This window comes from Lepisma saccharinum, chromosome 7 (assembly GCF_977018435.1).
Source record: "Lepisma saccharinum chromosome 7, izLepSacc3.1, whole genome shotgun sequence".
Lineage (NCBI taxonomy): Eukaryota > Metazoa > Arthropoda > Insecta > Zygentoma > Lepismatidae > Lepisma > Lepisma saccharinum.
In genome coordinates, this window is record NC_139235.1 from 79,132,997 (window position 1) to 79,153,374 (window position 20,378).

General features: G+C 35.7%; 1 protein-coding gene across 2 annotated transcripts in view; it reads left to right on the plus strand.

Annotated features, from left to right (window-relative positions):
• The first annotated feature begins 4,515 nt into the window (after positions 1 to 4,515).
• Positions 4,516 to 20,378, plus strand: part of Dnah3 (dynein heavy chain 3, axonemal) — a 266,334-nt gene continuing 250,471 nt past the window's right edge. For both annotated transcript variants that reach the window (XM_083125480.1, XM_083125481.1), the window contains exons 1-3: positions 4,516 to 4,667; positions 8,591 to 8,919; positions 20,086 to 20,283. In XM_083125480.1, coding sequence (XP_082981606.1) covers positions 8,734 to 8,919; positions 20,086 to 20,283 — 384 coding nt within the window. In that variant the 5' untranslated portion in view covers positions 4,516 to 4,667; positions 8,591 to 8,733. The remainder of the gene's footprint in view (positions 4,668 to 8,590; positions 8,920 to 20,085; positions 20,284 to 20,378) is intronic.

The window sequence follows — 20,378 nt, forward strand, 5'->3', positions numbered from 1 at the left end:
GCGTCCAGTTCGCAGCCAACAGTTTGAGTCTCGCGTTGTCGAGTGGATTGTCCATACCGTGCGTGTGTAACAGCTTCGTAAAAACACTCGAAGACGCCATAGATGTTTTGATGTCTGATGATAAGAAATGGACAAACACACATACTGAGATGGTTCCGGCACACAATGTTAATGCATGGAAACAGAGGAGTTGAGTGGTAAAAAATGTTCCGATTTCACGTTCTGAATAATTTGGCAGCCTTGAACAGTGGCGACGATTTTGGGGATAGTTGCTCCCCATTCTTTTGCCTTCACACTATGACCTCTTTATGCTAACCCTTGTATACCAAGGGAAGAGAAAGTAAACTTTTCTTGCACCCTCACTCCCCTTTTGAACCCAATTGCCACCACTGGCCTTACACATACAGTTGTGAGGTTCTATCTATACACCTTAAAAATATGGTGTTCAGCCCCCCACGAATACGTGGATACGTGCCTGACTCGCAGAGAACACCTATGCCTATGCTGGGACTTGAACCGGGAACTTCGGAAGCGAAATCGAAAGTCGACCACTTAACGCCCTCGGCTACCGAGCCGGCGAATGAATTAGATGATGGTTATTGTATAAATGGTGTCTTTTCGGGAAACATTCAAATAGCAATATTTCTTTCAGGTAATATATCCTAGGAACTTCATTCTTGCGGGCTTACTAGGTTCTGGCATGTTGGCCAACAATCTGTGTAGTACTCTGTACTGTTTGTGATCCACATGGATTTGTGATCATCCATTTCATCTACTCACCATTCATTTTCATCTTTGCGATTAGCCAAGGGGTAAATTATACTTGAAATAAAACAAAAGCAATACAAATACAAAACAAAAATAATGGAACGATTATGCTGTTACGTTTTCCTGTATTTTAGGCACGTCGCATTTATCAGCCAACAGTCGGAGATTGCTTTTCGGTCGAATGATACTTCTAATAATCGGAGGTAAATGCAAGCTGAGAATTATAATTTGATCTCTTATCCACCTGAGTTGAGGATCTAATTTTTTGGATTTTATTTGTAACAATATTTACTACTGCGAGGAATTAAAAAAAAACTTACGGCTAATTTCGCCACTGGCTTCCTATTCTATAATAGTTACATTTGTTGTAAGGACATAATACATTAATTTACTTTGTATAAATATTACATTATCCATCGCTTTTCCTAATTAAATCTCATACCATATCCAACACACACATAAAATGTGTTTTACTAATAATACAGGTAGGTTTGGTTTGAGTTGGTTTTTTAAGTCTACTTTATGCACAGTAAGGCTAATTGGGACTGGACCCACAGTTTAAAGTGGGATCCGAACCACTTTGTGCCTCCACCGGGTATCGAACCCGGGACCCCTTGATTTCAAGGCGATGACGCTACCACTGCGCCATCGGGGAGGACGTGTTCCTTGCATTTTTCTTCCAGACGGCCAAGGGTACTTGCAAGGGGCACAAAGGGGCAATTGCACCCTTCGATTTAAAATTTTATACAAATAAAAATACATTTCGTAAAATTATCTTGCTTGCTTCGCTCGCATTATCTCCTATTCTTATAGTCCAAGTTCAGAGCCATAGCTATATGGGAAGGCGGGAGTCGGCCCTGGGAGCCCCCGTAAAATTATTTGCGCCCTATTAAAACAATTTCTTTCTATGAAACTTAATATCAAATATTAATGATGACACTGTAATCCAAGAAGTCATTGGTCAATCAAGGGATTCCTATTTTTGTCAGGTGTCGAAACATGTATTTCAACTATAATATAATACAATTCACACAATATTTTGCAAAATGGTTAACGTAACCAGTAGGCAAACATTGTATGTAGTGATACAAGAGTCTCCCCTTTGAAGGAAATAGAGTCCGTGGTGGACTAAGGGACCCATGTTTTAATGTTTTAGCAAGGTCAAAAAAAGTATTACAATTTTTTCCACAATTCATCAAAGTGCAGATCCTAACCATTATTATGTAATTAATCCGATTTTGCTTGTACAACACAACACAATGGTGTTGTTGGATTCTCGATAGATTCCTTTGTGCGTAAAAAATCTTGCGTACTGGAAACTAGAGGGAATCATTATGAAGCATGATTTATAAAGGGCTCCCTTAATCAGTTCTGCAGAGAGGCCCAAAGCTGTTGTTAGTCATCAATTAACATTATCGACCTGTAAATATCAAGTAGGGTGAAGGCACATAATGGTTCGGATCCCACTTTAAACTGTAGGTCCAGTCCAAATTTATTTATTTATTTATTAAGTGTGCATAAAGTGGACCTTAAACACCAAATCAATCAATTACAATATCAAGTAGGTACAGTCTCTATTAGCCTATTTATGTTAAACTTTATATTCTTTGGCAACCTGGAAAGGTCATTATCGAAATATTGCTATTTGATGTTGCTCGAAGTTTTTTTTTTTTTTTTTTTTTTTTTTTGTTCGTTGCAGTTTCAAGATACCATCCCTTTTCTGTTACTTATAGCTTTTGGGGGAGGGGGGCAAGTGCCTCTGTGTACTCTACCATAACATGTGCCAATGCGACACAATATATTAAAATATTGCCCCCTCTAGGATTGACTTCGCCCCCCCCCCACAAAAAATTCCTGGCTACGGGCCTGATAGAATAGCTTCTTTGGTCATTATTTACATGGCAGCTCTTCTCATTGATTGACGAGAAGATTGAAAGGATGTGCAGGGGAGAAACGGCTGTCCTGTAAGTCGTACATTATATTTTCAGCACAATTTCTCAACAAACGCACATAAAGTAAAGTAATAGTGCAATTGTTAATTAGTGTTCGCTACCTACGAGATGTTCAAAGTATTATTGTCGCGGACGATGTTTCAACTTCAAAGCTAATAAATCTTATCTTGCATTCAATATTCAATGAAGCAATACTTAGAAACTGAGTTCCGATTGTGTAAAGGTTTTTGAAAGTTGCATACGTGATGATACGGAAGGCGAGTGTGGAAGAAAAGGCCAGAGGCGCAACCACGAATTTTTGTCTGGAGGGAGAAAGTACCAGGATAAACGTACCAATAATAATAATAGTAATAATAATAACATTAATAATGTCATTATTATTACTAGTGGTAGTAGTGGTAGTATCAAAGACGTTATTATCCTCATAAATTACGCAAAAGGGAGGTAGATGTATGTGCTAAAGCATTTATTTGGAACAAACGATTTGAAATATTTTTTCAACACCAGAAATTTTACATTAGCTAATAATTGAAAACAAGCACACAAACTGTATTTTTGAATGTCAGAAAATGAATGATAAATGCGTGCCGAAGATATTTTTTTGGTACATATAACATGTATAACTTTCATATGTTTTACACATAAGCAACATGGAGCGACATAAAATAAGAAAATACATATGCAAGATGCTAACACTAAATTATGTACGTATTCAAAGTTTTTCATTACACATATACAAGACATATTATTTAAATACATCACATTAAAAAAAAAAAACAATTATATTGCGAGCGAAGCGAGAAAGTAAATTTTTTGATCCAATTTTTGCAATTTAAAACAATATTGATTTAATAAGGAACAAATAATAGCACATGGCGCCAAGGCATTCTCTCTTTCACATTTTTTAAAAATTAGATTATTTGGCGCCGATGACCGACTCCCGACGCCCCCTAGCTACGTCTCTGAACTTGACGAGACTGAGAAAAGCTGGCACTGCAAGCAAAGCGAGTAAGAAAATTTTAGGAAATGTATTTTTATTTGTATAAAATTTGAAATAGAAGGGGACAATTTCTCCTCTGTGCCCCCTGCAGGTGCCTTTGGCCATCAATGTTTGCCCCCCCCCCCCTAGAATTGACTTCCGTCGAAGGTTGGGGGACAATGCCCCTGCCCTCCCCTGTGGTTGCACCACTGAGTAAGTCCGAAATTTGGAGGAACAAATTGAATCAATCCTGCTGCAGCAACTTTTTGGGAAGCGATGATCACTTTATTCCAGGCGATTTTCTTCTATTATTATTGCACGTGGCAGGAGCACAAACATGTTGATTTGTTCTCATTCTACCGGCATTCAAGAAAAAGTGTGTATAAGTAAATAATCGACCCATTTATCTCAAGCTTCCGTATACGATAACGAAGTAAATTCCATTCTGTCCGCTTAATGACGTCATAGCGCGCACAGAATCATGGGAGAAAATCTCGGAACCTCGGGAATGGCATACCTTATAAAGGTACCTTGTGTTACTGGATTTAATAATGGTCATGTTTGGTTCTCATGACCTTGCGTAGACACTGTTATCCGCTAAAGTGGAAATCCCTGAGATTCTGATAAAGAAAATATAATTATTTTAATTAAAAGTTTTACAAATTAATTTCCTACGTATTGCATTAAATTATTATGAGAGATATTCATAGAAAAAAATACATTCTCTATTCTCTTCATTCCACTCTGGTAATGGTTAATTCGCAGTCTTTGGTTGCTATGGCAACAAGTGCGAACAAGTGTGTGGGAACATTCGATTCGAGTGGAGTGTGAACAGTATGCATGTATGCATTTATTTGAACAATATTAATGGAAGTTATGCAGATATCAAGTTGTATGTTAACGGAGATAAACAAATGGAATGGAAATAGTAATGCTTTTTAAAGTTATAAGACAAGAAGGTCGTGCAGGTAATGCACTCATAAATTATGCGGTATGGTTACTTTTATGGAGAATATGAAATTTTAATTATTCCGTTTGCAAGCAAGCAATATAACTACATTTTTGTAGCATTTTCAATGGATACTGGTAAGATTTTCGAAACGTACTCTTTAGCAAAATAGTTTGGTGGTAACATAATTATTGGCGGGAGAAAATCATAGATTTGAAAGTTGTTTAAGACGTTTGATTGTTTAGCGACCACTGCATGCACCCGAAAATGTTGATAAACATATTTAACGTCTTCTAATAGATGTGGGCACAAGTTCCTTTTGTTTTATTGCGATTTCCTCATGCTACGTATGTATTTTTTTATATGTTTTGATTTCGATTTAACACATGCTACGGAGTTTTACCGATTACTTACTGCGTGTTTCCTTGGAACTGTTTTTTTCACTTTCGTATATACTTCTATATGATTCTGTACTTGCCGACAACCCAATATGTAGTGGAACATTTTAAAGAGAAAGGGTGCCTTCTCTGCACCCCGTCGTTAGGTTTGGAGCTGATAGCAATTTCCATTGTGTTCTTTCGCTATTTTAGTGTGCACATAAACGGATTTTACTAATAAAAAACGTTGAAAGTACTCAGAGATGACTGGCTTTTACTTACGCAGGCCATACTTTGGGAGGATATATCTCAGTGTTATTTGTGTTTTCCGCGTGCTGAAACCAAGGTAAATGTCTGTTATATCGGAGACACATTTCTAACGCATATTTTCAATTGCAAATGGTTCGTACTTACCAATTGTGTATTGCGGAACTTATTTCAAGGTGCCGTTATGCTTTTTATACGAAAATAACTTCGATTTTTCACATTACGAGTAATTCTTTTGGGTCCTTTCTTCCGTTGCGGAACATAGAATATTTCGCGCACAGCTCCCGATCATCACGCGTCGTACTTGTGTTTTGTCGATTTGGAGTCGGCATGCAGTGTTGCAACCTTCTTAACTGAAAAATACCTACTTTCGTGTTCATTATGTCATCACAAACCATTAAGGGATAGCCCCAAAAAACATTCACGATAGCCCCACAAACCATTGACGATAGCATCAAAAACCATTCACGATAGCCCCAAAAACCATTGACGATAGCCCCAAAAACCATTCACGTTAGCCCCACGAACCATTTCCGGCAAGGTTGGGTTAGGTTAGGTAAGCATAGTTAAAAAAATAAAAATAAAAAAATTCTGCTAAAACCAGGCACGTTTGGAAACACTTCTTGCTCTCGCGAGACTGCGTGACTTTCGACACTCCCGCCATGTGCAGGTTCATAATGGAAACAACGGCATAATGTTGTCACTTCGCACAAAAGGCTACTTTATTACATCAAAAGTACTTATTTTCTGTTGTGCAGCATTCCATAATGACAAAATACCTCCACGAAGTTTGATAAATGCAACAGAAACTCATTTCTCTAAGTAGTTTCTCCTGTAAATTTGAAGAAAAGTGTCTCCGATATAACAGACACTTACCGAAACAAATTTCATATTACGTAAAACATCGAAATTGTCGATTAAGAAAAATCGACATAATTTTCATCCTGATTCCAACCTCACTTTACATCAAGAAAGTTCCGAAAGATCAGTTTTCCCCCTAACAACCACATGTCAGGTCCACATGGAGTCCAATAAATCATCCCCTGAAACCTTTTCCACCAATGGCGTTCGTCCAAGAAATGACAGCTCTCGTCAAGTCCACGTGGAGTAAATGAGGTGTTGCTAATTCGGTTTCCTTAGAGATTTTTGAATGCGAGGTTCCGATTCTTTATCTTTGCTAGGTTGTGTTATTGTGGTGTGCTATTTTTTTTTATATATAATATAAAGACCATGGGAGTAAAACGTCGCAGTGACAACAGCACTTTGCCGAAAAACAGGTGGTGGCTTGAAACCAGATACGGGTTTGGTCGGCTTCCTCTAGGGTTGGGTCTAAGATGCCGAACTGGCGGTACGTTCAAGACTTCATTCAGCTTTACAGTCGATCAACGGCCCCAAATAAAGAACTAGAGAGGGACACTGCCTTGTTTTGAGACAGTATCATGAAAAATGCGACAGTGTAAATTAGAGTTCTAATTTTTGGTCACACCAGTAGACACTTTTGGGATCGAATCCAGCTTGGTCATAGGTGTTCCTCTGTCCCTTGTTTTCACATGTTGCGATTAACCTAAAAAGGTAGATAAATGACTTTAAATAGTAACTTACATACAAACATGAAGACTTCGAGTCATAAATACTTGAAGAGGTTTTCTCGGGCAATCAACCAGGTAATTTCCGGATAGGTTACCGAGCTTTCGAGAGCTAACATTACTCTCATCTTCAAGATTGAAGATTAAGGCAATCACTAAGGTAATCTATTATTTTCGCCCGCCAATACTTGTGTTAGCACCAGACTATTTTTCAAGAGAGTACATTTCGAGAATCTTACCAATATCCATTCATAATGCTCATCATTATTCGTCGCCAGGAAAGCTTCATTAATTGTTTTATAAATACTTGTTTGCATTGTAGTTTGGAGCTTTAAAAATGTGGAATGATTCTTCCATGTACTGTAAGTTATTAATGTTTTACGTATATGCTTGCTTTATGTTGTTCATTGCATTTTTGAAATGTTATTACTAGAACGTTATGGCAGCAAGCGGCATTCTCCAAAGTTTTTCATTAACTTCTTCCCCCGCTTTTATTAATTTACCTTTTCTCCACCATAAAAGAATAATAACAATAATCGCTTATATCCAGGGATGGAGTCTGAATTTGAAAATTCAGTGCTAAAGAAGTATATATATATATATATATATATTTAATTTCGAGTTCGCTTATGTAAATATCATTACCTTTTTTGGTAAAACTTCCATAGCGTCCCAATGGATTTCTTCATTTTTACACAAGACACTACTTACCGAAATGAGTTTCTGTAGCATTTAGAAGTTCTTGTTGATATTTTCTTTAATCGAGAAAATCCGATGTTGTCCGTATATATGCTAAATTGAAAGAAATGAGTGCTTATGGAACCTAACCTAACAGGCCTAACCTAACCTCGTAGGCATACCTTGTCCCCGTGATGGTTCGTGAGGCTAACGTCAATGGTTTGTGGGGCTAACGTCAATGGTTTAATAATTACTGTTTATGTCAAAAATTGAACTTTTTTTTCATGAAAAAAGCAAAATAGCACCTTGAAGAATCTTTCGCAATGCAGAATAGGTAAGTACGAATGTTAAAAATGACTAAATTAATGAGAGAGGTGTTGGGACGCTATCGAAGTTTTACCCCCTTTTTTTTGTAAATAACTAGTATATTATGTGTTTTTTAATGTTTGCATGTTTTTTTCTGTATGCATATAATTAAATTAGAATAATAAACATTCAATCATAAGTTTTTTCACTGTTGCTAGATGAATTAAAATCTGTGTTGGTAGAGACTGCTATATAGTAGCACATATTAGTTACATTGTTACTCATGGTGTTACCAGGTGAGCCTTCTTTAGGAATGTCACTCTGGCACAAGAATTAATTACTTTTAAACCAATCTTGTATTAATTAATAAATTAAATGTTTTAAGATCATGTTTCAAAATGTCGAGCTTTATGTTAGTTGGATTCATAACTTTCTTAGACCATATTTGAAAAAAAAAAAAAAAAAGAGGCTCCTGAGAAAGAGGGCTGGTTCCTGAATTAGTTTTAGTATGTTTTACTTATGCTTATACCACACTATCAAATTGTCACCATGCAATCACCAGAATAATTCAAAATATCCATCGCACAAAACATTTAACAATTTAATACTAATTGCTTCTGGGATTTCTTGGGTTGTAACTATAGGAAATAGTCAGAAATTATTGATTCTTTTGAGTAACACAATGGGTACTATTTAATTAACTTATTATGTATTTATTATTATTTCAGGGAGTCAGCACATTCAATTTTGAGCAACTTGCTGTGCAAGTTGCTTGATGTCATGAAGTTTATTTGTGTGATGCAGTTTGAAACTCAAGTAAGGTGTGCAATATTGATTTAAGGTTTTTTTAATCACACATTGTCTGATCAAAATGAAGAAAGCACAATCTGCCAATCCAAACCTTCGTGGGAAGGTTTATCCAGATATTCCAACAGTGCCGTTTGCACCAATTGCTGAAGATGGGGAGCCTTCTGAATTACTCCAGACGACAATAAAGAATACTCTTTATCCCCCTCTAATGCAAGATAAGTCATGGACCAAAGCAGTACCTTTCAAGGTATGTATTAGCAGTGCCTTTTCCCGGCAGTACGCAGTAGCTAGTATGCCATACCAGCACCTTTTTTATAGGTTTTATAGAAAACTAATAACATTTATTTTAACGAAAAGTATGTGTGTGTGTATGCTTGAGCCCGTGTGACATACATGTACAGTACATATAACTACAGGGTGTTTCAGTGGGAAGTCACGCTTTTTAAATAGCTATAGCATTCGACATAGTAACATTACAATAATGCTACGGTGTGCAAATTAGAGGAAAACTGTGGGAGAATGACTTACCATCACAACAAACCAAGAACTATTCAGGATCTCCAGGCAAACATCACATCTGAAATAAACAGTATTGGCGGAGACATGTTGAAGCGTATATCAGAAAACATGATGAAACATGCAAGAATGTGTCTTGAAGAGAATGGAGGTCACTTTCAGCATTTGGCGTGATTGTAAGACATTGTTCCACAGTTTTCCTCTAATTTGCACACAGTAGCGTTATTGTAATGTTATTATGTTGAATGCTATAGCTATTTAAAAAGCGGGACTTCCCACTGAAACACCTAGTACATGAATGCACAATCATTTATGAATATACCACAAGATTTTGAGTAGTTCTTGAATACACTAACAAACTAACTTGAAGAGTACCAGAACTTTTCTGCCCAGAAAATAAGCACTGTTACTATTAATATTCTTTACAAACTAAAGTCCCTGTATGTATTGCAAAGGAGTAACAAGGGTATTTTATCTGTATTAGGAGTTGAGAAAATATACAGGGTGTTCAAAAAGTCATGGAACCGAGATTTTGAATGTACATAAACTTTTGTACAAAAAGGGATAGACATGAACCTTGCACTGGGAATTAAACTTTGTCTATGTGGATGTTTTTTAAACATTATAAGAAAAAGAAAATTATTCTCTACATAAACATTCAGTATGGGGGAGAAGTTACTAAGGGGTCATTCCATGTCAAATCATCCAAAATTTTGTGTAATGTCACTCACCATCCCCGATTTTGATGAAATTCAGTATACTTATAGAACTTTTAATGCTGATTACAAAAATGACAATTGTTTCTAGATTGGTCAAGGGCTTCAGAAGTTATGCGCTTTTTAAAATCTCCATGTACACTTTGAATGACACACCTTAGGTTATAAATAAAGCCCGGATTTTTATGTAATATCAACCCCTAAAATATGTACATAAATATGTAATAAAAATGTCTGAAATATGTAAATTCATAATGAAATATGTACTATAAATATTTATTCCATACGTTACTTCCTATTTTTGTTACATTTTTTCCTCACAAAGGGATATGTTTATTTCAAAAAGACTTACAAAAATTGAAGTTACAATATTACAATGCTTACATTAAGTATTTTTTTATGTTCTTATAGAGCAAAAATATTAACCACAATTTGAATATATTCAATATTTAATATACAATGTCACCAGGTACCATTCAAAATGTTCAGTAGTAAATGTTTGTCGCCGATCAGATAATATGTTCTTGTACGCAGAGAAACTTCTCTCCACGTCACAAGAAGTGACCGGAGGGTACTTCAGGAGGTGAATGTGGTCGGGAGAAATATCATTGGGAGGGTTAACTGTTTCACCATTGAGAATGCGGCTCACTGTAAATAAGCTGACGTAACCTGGGTTTCTTTCAGTCACTGCGTCAAATTTTCTTCGAGCTTTCTCTCCCACATCTCCTCCAACAGCAGACAGTTTCTTTCTTGCATCCTCATATATATCCATGGCTTCCAGAAGAGGAAGCCCAACAGTTTCAAGTTTTTTTATACTTGTATCAATCCAACCAAAATTGCTGTTTATGTATGCCATATCGCAAGCAAGTTTGGTGTCCTTGAAGAGATTTTGAGCAGTTCGTACCGATACAGCTGAGTCCGCTGAAAATGAGTCAAGCACAGATTTCACTTCTTCAAAATGTTCGTTGTAAAACTTACTTGCCCGGATCCAAGTGCCCCATCTAGTAAGAATAGGTTCCGGAGGAAGTGGTACAGCTGGCAATTGTTCCTTGTAAACTTGCACACGTTGTGGTGCCTTCAGAAACACCTTTTTCGTGGAAGAAATAAGTTGGTTGACTTCCGGGAAATTGCCTCTCACCTCCTCAGCAATGCGTTGGAGAGCATGTGCCAAGAAAGTAAAGTGGATCAAGTTAGGATAAAACACTTAAAGTGCCGTAGCAGCTTTTAACATGTATGACGCACTGTCTGTGAACATGAGAAGAACTCTCTCTTCTTGTACACCATCCGGATACAACAATTTAAGACTGTCATTCACAAATCGTGCTATGGTGGAATGATTAGTACGCTCTAGAACTTTGCATGCAATGAGATGTGGTGTAGATGGAGAATCAGCAATTAGCGTTCCAACAATGAAATTACTTACATACCGTCCCAAAGCATCAGTTTGTTTCGTCGATGGAAATCCACACATAGGAACTGCCTACTTCTGCCCTAATTGATTCTAAAGTTTCTTGGTAGGAATGTGGAAGATATCGCTTTCGAAGGGTTGACTCGTCAGGAAGTTTACGGCCACAATATTTTTCCAGAAAATCCCGGAACTTCGGTACTTGAATTTTATACCAAGAGATGTTTGCTGCAATCATTGCTTCAAACATTTCCTTGTAAAACACACTGAATGAAGAATCCTCTTGCATCTGGGTTAGTAAAACTTGATTCTTTTCACTCCGTAGTTGTTTGTTTTTCACATGAAGTGAAGTGCGAACATGTTGATCTAATTGAGACTTCATAGTGCACCCAACTTTTTTATCGCACACTCGACAAAAAATAACCTTACCATCCGTAGTAAATGTATCATCGACTGCTATCCAAGATCGCAACTTTTGAGATAACGAGGAGGTAGGCGGAGCCATTCCAGCTTTCTACAGCTAAAACACTGTTTAAATACTGAGGCAAGCTCTTCTTAAAACTCCAATGGTTAAAATGAAAAGGCGACGAAATATATATATGAAATTCTACGGTTGAGTTAACAATACTTCATTCAAGATTTGTTGCCGCCGGCTGCAAAAATCAAAACGATCACAACAATGTACGGATAATGAAAGGTAAGTGCCTCTCAGCGTTGTACTTGCCGTCTTCCATTGTTGGTTCTCTTCGTTCGCTGTGTGTGGTCCATGTTACAAACTGGAAACTGAAACACTGTCGAATCTTGATGTAATTGTTACGATGCGGCGAATCAACGAACTGCTATGTACGTACGAAAACAAATCGCACTTTTAAGTTACTATATTTTTTTAGAACTGGAAATGGGGAGGGAAGTGAGAAGATACTTTTTTAACTAGTAAGCCAAAAGTTCATTGGATTTTCCTCTTAAGGACTGTTTTATGTAAAAAATATTTCATATCTTAGGAATATGTAACATTTAGTAAAATATGTAAAAATATGTAATATAAAACTTCACTGTGACATCTCTACTGACGTAATTCGTCAATATATTTTAATTCCACGCTTGTACATATAAAGGAAAAAATATGTAATTACATAGAAATCCGGGCTTTAGTTATAAATGATAGTATCTTCCCTCAGGTTTGCCGTAGAAACTTCAAGTTTGTTTTATTTTGTTCAGAATAGTGTAAGCTTTCATTTAAATAAGATTTCAGATGAGTGTACTAATAACCATGTATTTTTATGTATACTTTCATGTATTTTTTTAGAAAAATAAATGACTAACTTCAAGAGCTAATTTCGTGCAATGCCCCCCTTCAATTTCCCCCCAATTTTACTTGTAGGTAGCTCAGAGAGTGTATTAATGCCTGATGGAAAAATTGGGATGGGTGGTTCAGAGACAGGATGATAAAAAATCATTTGCATCAAATGACATTAAAAGTTAATCTTATTAAAAATGCTTATGTATCTAACACAATGCCTGAAGTACAATATGTTTTAAGGTATAATATTCAAAATTTCTGTTCACTATGTGTGAAGGTAAGCATACGCGTAACCTTGCGGGGGGCAAAGGGAAGCATTTGCCCCCTCCAAAATTTATAGATTCATTAAAATTTACAAGTTAAATATATTTTGTGAACCTCCTGGCACTTGAGGAACAAACGAACAAAGAGTAATAATTGTGATTTTTCAAATGTATTTAGCAAATATTCTTGGACACTATTTTTATGGAATGGAAAACTTTGTGATTCTCTCAACCCAAAGATAGTTCCCAAGTTATGCCCATGAAGATAGTACCTAATAATACTTACTCTATTGTACTATATGCATTGCCAAAATTTAATGTACTATAAATTGTGCCGTTCACATATTAGAAGAATATTTTGACCATTTCAACACGCTAAAGTATTTTACTAATCACTAAGTACATATGCCCTTCCATTTGTGTTGTTAATGTCCACTGAACACAGAATACTTTGTGGCCAGTAGGAGGAAGTTGATGGACCAAGTGGATGCATGCAAAAATTTAATTGCAGCATCTCCTTTTTTCACGTGGACTATTGAAGCAATCCTACAAACAAGTTTGAGTTGCACACACATGCTACTACATAACTGTTTAGAGTTGGAAATCAGAAAGCCACTTCTTCACAACAGTCAAACCATACAGTTATACAAAACATATTTCTTCAGCACTTTTTATTTTTGCATCGACTGTTAAACAACCAGTGTTTCGAAATAACTCGTTACAAGTAACAGTTACTTTTTATTTAGGAATTGTAATTGTAACTAGCAACTTTTAAAAGTAAATAACTGTATCGTTAACAACGGTAACAGAGTTACTTTTTACAGTAGGGGTTATAAAAAAATATATGTATCTTCTCTGCATGTTACGTAAAAGGATTTTCTTGGAATTGCTGGCCTGGCAAGGAAGCTATGCTTTGTTGCATGCTAACTTTAGAACATCCACGTTTTACTTCAATTCATTTCTAATTGTATGTGAAAACTTCAGTGTTTCTGGTGGACTGCTGCTTTTGTTTGGAATGTGGTTGTCTAGCTTGGAAAAAGTCATTGTCGAAGGAGTGGATCTTTGAATCTTGTTGAACTAAGAATGGAGGAGACAGAAATAGGTGCAAGTGGAATCAATGACACCATATTCAAAATATCGTGGTCAGCATACAAATGATTTCTTAATTAAAATCGTTCAATCAAAGCCGACTCTGTGTTCCATCATTTATTTGCAGCAGTAATATAAATATACGAAGACTTATTATGTTCTAGAAACATAAGTAAACGCAACTAGAAATGGAAGTCTTCATGATCATTGATTGTGTGTAATTTTCACACCAATCAATGATCATTAATTGTAAGTTACTTTCACAGTAATTGTTAAGGTAACTCACAGTTACTTGTAAAAAGTGACTTACCGAACACTGTAAATAGCCTGCAGCCTAAGTTCAAAATAGTGCATACTTAATCTTCCTGTGCTGTTGTATAGTACTTTGCAATCGCTGATACATTGTAGTGTGGGTTGTTGTCATTTCACCTTACGTAATTAACAAGAAATTTATGCCTTGAATACCATTTCTATGGAATTGGTACATAATTGCTGCACTTAGGCCTCTCCGATGGTGCAGTGGTAGCATCGTCGCCTTATAATCAAGGGGTCCCGGGTTCGATACCCAGTGGAGGCACATAGTGGTTCGGATCCCACTTTAAACTGTAGGTCCAGTCCCGATTAGCCTTACTGTGCATAAAGTGGACTTAAAACACCAAATCAAATCAAATCAAATTGCTGCACTTGTTCTTTTCTGTGGTATGTGGCAAAAAAGCTCCATTTGGAAAAATTTCAATCAGCACAAATGTGTATTATTAATTCCTACTTCATATTACGTATCCCCGTGAAGAGTATCCCAAAAAGAGAACTTCCATATGGATATAAAATACACAGAAAGAATGTTCTCGAAGAAAAATTACTAAACTTAGGAATGCTTATAATGATGATTACAATTTTACAAAAAATGAAAGTAACTTAGATACAGTGGAACCTTGATTTTATGTTATTCAGGGGACCAAGCTGGAAAAACGTAAAATGCGAGAAAATGTAAAACCGAGGAAAACTTCTTAGCAATTTGCTATGTTGGGACCACCAAGATTGAATGTAAATTGCAGGAAATAAAATCGAGGAACTTAAAATTATTATTTGTAAAATTTAATTAATCTATAAATTTGGGAGGGGGAAATGCTTCTCTTTGCCCCCGCAAGGTTACGCGTATGCTTACCTTCACACATAGTGAACAGAAATTTTGAATATTATACCTTAAAACATATTGTACTTCAGGCATTGTGTTAGATACATAAGCATTTTTAATAAGATTAACTTTTAATGTAATTTGATGCAAATGATTTTTTATCACCCTGTCTCGGAACCACCCATCCCAATTTTTCCATCAGGCATCATTAGTACACACTCTGAGCTACCTACAACTAAATTTGGGGGGAAATTGAAAGGGGGGCATTGCACGAAATTAGCTCTTCAAGTTAGTCATTTATTTTTCTAAAAAAATACATGAAATTATACATAAAAATACATGGTTATTGATACACTCATCTGAAACCTTATTTAAATGAAAGCTTACACTATTCTGAACAAAATAAAACAAACTTGAAGTTTCTATGGCAAACCTGAGGGAAGATACTATCATTTATAACCTAACGCGTGTCATTCAAAGTGGAGCCGCAAGTGGTGTACATGGAAATTTTAAAAAGCTCATAACTTCTGAACCCCTCGACCAATCTAGAAATAATTGTCATTTTTGTAATCAGCATTAAAAGTTCTATGAGTATACCGAATTTCATCAAAATCGGGGATGGTGGGTGACATGGCCTGGATGAATCGACATGGAATGACCCTAAGGTGTAAAAATAGTTTTTGTACGAAGTAAAAACAAACTAATAAAATACAACTATGGACTAGCTTGCAATACTTTTTGATGTGTATGGATGAATTCCATGGGTATTTATCGAATTGATGAAATACTGATACATTTTTATTCATTTTGTGCATTACAGGATGATTTAAGGGGCTAATTATGACATTCATTCATTCATAAGATGTGTGTTTTTTTTAAATTACGAGATCTGCTGGCAACATTGATCATGTGAGAGGGCAGTACCAGGTGTGCCAGACATGTGGCTGTTATTCATTGAGTGCTCAGATGAAATAAAAGATTTGAAATTTATCATTCAAAATGATATGTAGGTTTGGCTTATAGTCAAGCTATTCCACACCTTAGTAATTCCCCCCCCCCCCTCACCTACAATACTGAACGTTCATGTAGAGAATAATTTCCTTGTTTAATGTTTTAAAAACATCTGCATGGACAAAGTTTAATACCCAGTGCAAGGTTTATGTCTATCGCTTTCTGTACGAAAGTTACACATGTTCAAAATCATGGTTGCTTGACTGTTTGGACGCCTGGTATCTTGCATTGTTTTAACTATTACTGGACACGGTAACAGTTCAGATTGTTTTATGATTTTTTTTCAAATTCTCTCAGCAGGAAAACTAATTATCGTAGAATTTTGGCAGTCATTGTCACACGAAATTTTAACCTTCCTTAAAGTAATGAGCACTGTTTGAATTTCGAAAAAAAAATTACATTGGACAATGCATTTTCCGTTGACAAGCGGCTGTAAGCATCGTAGGCTAGTGGGAATTAACATAAAAGTAAAGCGGAACATTGCCGTATTTAGAGGGGGGTTTCTAGGGTTCAAACCCCCCACCCCCCCGAAACTTCTGACATGTTGGATTAATGGAAGTTCAGAAACCAAAATCTGTAACTCATTTTCCAAAATTTTTTTTTGAAGCATCACAAAATACAAGGAAACAAGGTTGAAACGATCTAGCTAGAATTTTCATACATTTGGAATTCTGAAACTTGAGTAAAACAGGATTTATTCCCGGAATCGCAACTCGCCCGCGACCCCTCCATTTTCACTTCTGCTGTCCTCTTTCCAGTCTTGTTCCTGCTTCACAAGGAATATAGACTGAAAATTCACTTATGATTGTCCCAAAGTTCCCTTTCCAAATTTGTAATTCCCTGTTCGATAAAGTTGAAAATCCCCTTGATAGGAGTTCAAACCTAGGATCTCCAATTTCGTAGCGCATTACATTCGCGATTGAGACAATCCATGCACCAGGCTAAGTTTTTTAAAAATAATAACTGGTTCCACACTTTTCAAAATTCCAAAAATTAAGTTTTAAGGCCAAACAACAAAAACATTGTGACTAAAATTTTCATCAGACTTTTAAAGCTTTTTCTTGAAGGTATCTAAAATTTAATAACAAACAATAATAATTGTGGATTTCAGTACACACTGTATGAAACGTAAAAAAAGCCAAAAAAAAACCAACGTGGCTGGATATTCACTCATCTGCTAGATTGAGTAAGCCCCGTCAAGGATATAACAACAACAGGGGCGGTTACAACAATAATAATAATAATAATAATTGTTATTATTATTAGGCCTATTATTATTATGGAATAAAATTGTTTTATTATTATTATGAAATTTTAATTATTATTGTATAATTATTGTTATTATTACTATTATTCAAATTTCTCGCGACGCCCATGGGAACAATTATGGATGAACACCCCCCCGAAAACATTTCCTGTCTATGGCCATGAAGTGGAACCTTAGTAGAATGTATTTAGGGACTTTATTTTAATGCTAAGAGAACCAAACCTGGCCTGTCTAACCTAACTACAAGAGCATATGTTGAAGAAAATCTTAAGTAATCGCTAAAACTCCACAGTATGTGTTTACAGAAGTAAATTGAAATCGAACCATGTAAAAATTGCATTCGTAGAATGATGAATTTGCAATAAAACAAAAGGAACTTGGGCCCTGGACTCTGCTGTAGGAGGGAGATGAGAGAGATACAGGTGTTGCATTCACCAAGAATTAAAATTTTGGAAAAAGGTGCAGCTTGCGTCCATCTTTTTGGGCACTCCTAAATTTTTGTGATTGCCCAAAATATAAAATAATACTTTTATTAATTAAGAGTTTCCTGGCTGCGTAGTTGTCAGTGTTTCAAGAACTCATAATTTCCTTCTCAATATCTTGTTGCATACTGTCTGGTCGCATGTTAAAAGAACCTTTTAATGTGGATCTCAAGTGTTGTTTGTGGTTTAAGAAGTAACCTTTTGCTGAAGGCTCTCAAATGTCAACCTTTCTTCTATCAGGGTGGCTACTCACCGGGAATTCCTTGAATTCTGGGGAATTATGCATGAATCGTTGGCTCTGGGAATTATATGTAAATTCTGCAGGAATTTTTCTCTGTAGACATGAAACATTGCAACTTTTATTAATCCAAGTTCAATTTAATTTATACATATTTATAAATTCCCTGAAACAAGTTTTTCACAGTTTAGATTTTATTTTATGGAGGAAAGAAAAGAAAGCTGCTTGGAAAAAAAACAGAATTCTCTCAATCTGTTTACTTTGTTAGTGTCCTTTGCATAAAACACTATTAATCAGATGGAAGATTATTGCAAGATATGATATTTTGAAGCTGATTAGGTAAATTTGAGTTTGAAATTCTTATACAATTAACAATTTTGGTAGATTAGTACAGTAAAACCTCGTTAATTCAGACTAATGGGGGGGGGGGATAAGTTGACCGGTTTAACAAAAGTCCGGATTAACTGAAATAACGTAAAAGAACAGTATATAGCAACAAAAAACACATTTATTATGGTGTATTTAAAGGGCATAGGCCTAAATACACTATACAGTACAGTAACATGTAAACCAGTACTGTACATACAATGCAGTACGTACGACAAATGCGATTGCTGACTTGCAACATTTAAAACCTTTTTTTTTTGGTCCTTTTGCCTGTCTGGATTATTGGGGTCCGGATTAACGAGGTTTTACTGTATATCCCTTGACATTTGAGACTTGTATTTGTAGATCTATTTCGAGTCTGTGTATGTGAAATGGCTAATCTGAACTCTGCGCCTTGAATTAAATATTTTAAATATAGGTACATATTGTTTAATTGAATTGAATTATAATTTTTGGATACATTTGAATCACAGAGATCCTTTATATTGTTAATATATTTGCATGTGTATGTGTGTGTTTGGTGAGAGGCGGTAGTACATAAGGTTGAAATAGAGAAAACATCTGGTTGTAGCCTTTATGTTTGGAAATTTTGCCTTGAAAACCGGGAATTATACTTGGATTTTATCATGGTCGTAGAGTAGCCACCCTGCTCTATGTAGTTCAGGGTCAACAAAGTTAGTAATAAGTTGTGTTTTATACAGCGAATATATTGATACACCTGTATGTTGAATTGTATTTTCTGCAAATATGCTGTATAAAGAAACAAACTGCCGGAGTACTAATTGAGGCGAGTGTACACCTGGGCTTCATCTGAAGGTAAACGAGACTCTGGTGCCTGGATCCACAGCCAGTATAATTCTCTGTAGTGGTTTGTGTTGTCATTTATTTTTGTGATTGTCCTTCATTCATTTCATCCTATCACCAGTCATCTCCACTGTTTCAGTTAGCCAAAAATGGCAGGAGAGTGACATAAAATAAATTATTTTTGGTATACATAAACAATATAACACTGTGCCTATCCAGCAAATTGTACTGTTTTCCAATTCCACTTTGTTTCATAATTTAGAAATGAAATGAATGTATAGAAGTGAAATAAAGAACAAGTGAATCAAGTTACTTTCATGACATAGCCTAATAAGTAAATGGGTTAAAAGTGTGTGTTTAACACTTTTTTAAGTGTTCACTTAACCAGTGTTTGACAATGAAATAAATTTGGAGTGTCCCCAACCTTTCCACTTTAGCCTTTTAAAATTTTTACATTTCTCTCGTGTTTTTACCCAGTTGATGTGTTATTTTTTATATGTTTTAAACGTCTGGGACAGAAAGCAGAAAACGCTGTTCCTTTTTTGAAAAAAAAAATCTTAAAAGTACGTGAATGATGCTTACCTTATATTAATACTGTGTAATAATTATGTTATAGGCCTGTAATTAATATTAGTTGATAATTTCTTAATAATCATAGAATGGAAATTCAACTAACTCACTTAAGATATAAAAGTGTTATTTTTTTTAACAATATAATCAACAAGAGGAAATAGTTACATTGTGAATATTTATGTGCATATGTTTAGAAAAAAAAATGGTAATGTTTTCCTTCTTTGTAGGATCTTTACAAATATTGTAAACCCAGCGAGTCTATAGGAAGCTGCTATACCCCTTCTGCAGCTCATCTCAGAATAAAGAATTTACCTCCCCTTCGTCGATCTGCACCACCTTCGGAAGAGTGGCGAAAATGCCCCCACAAAAAGGCTAAAATATCGCCAGCAGAGAAAAAACGAACACCTGGAACAGTAAAACTAATAGTAAGTCCATAACTTCTTGTTTTTGGTGAAGCATAAATTATTTTAATCACTTGAGACATGTGTGTGGGTTTGTGTACATGTACAGTCACTGACGG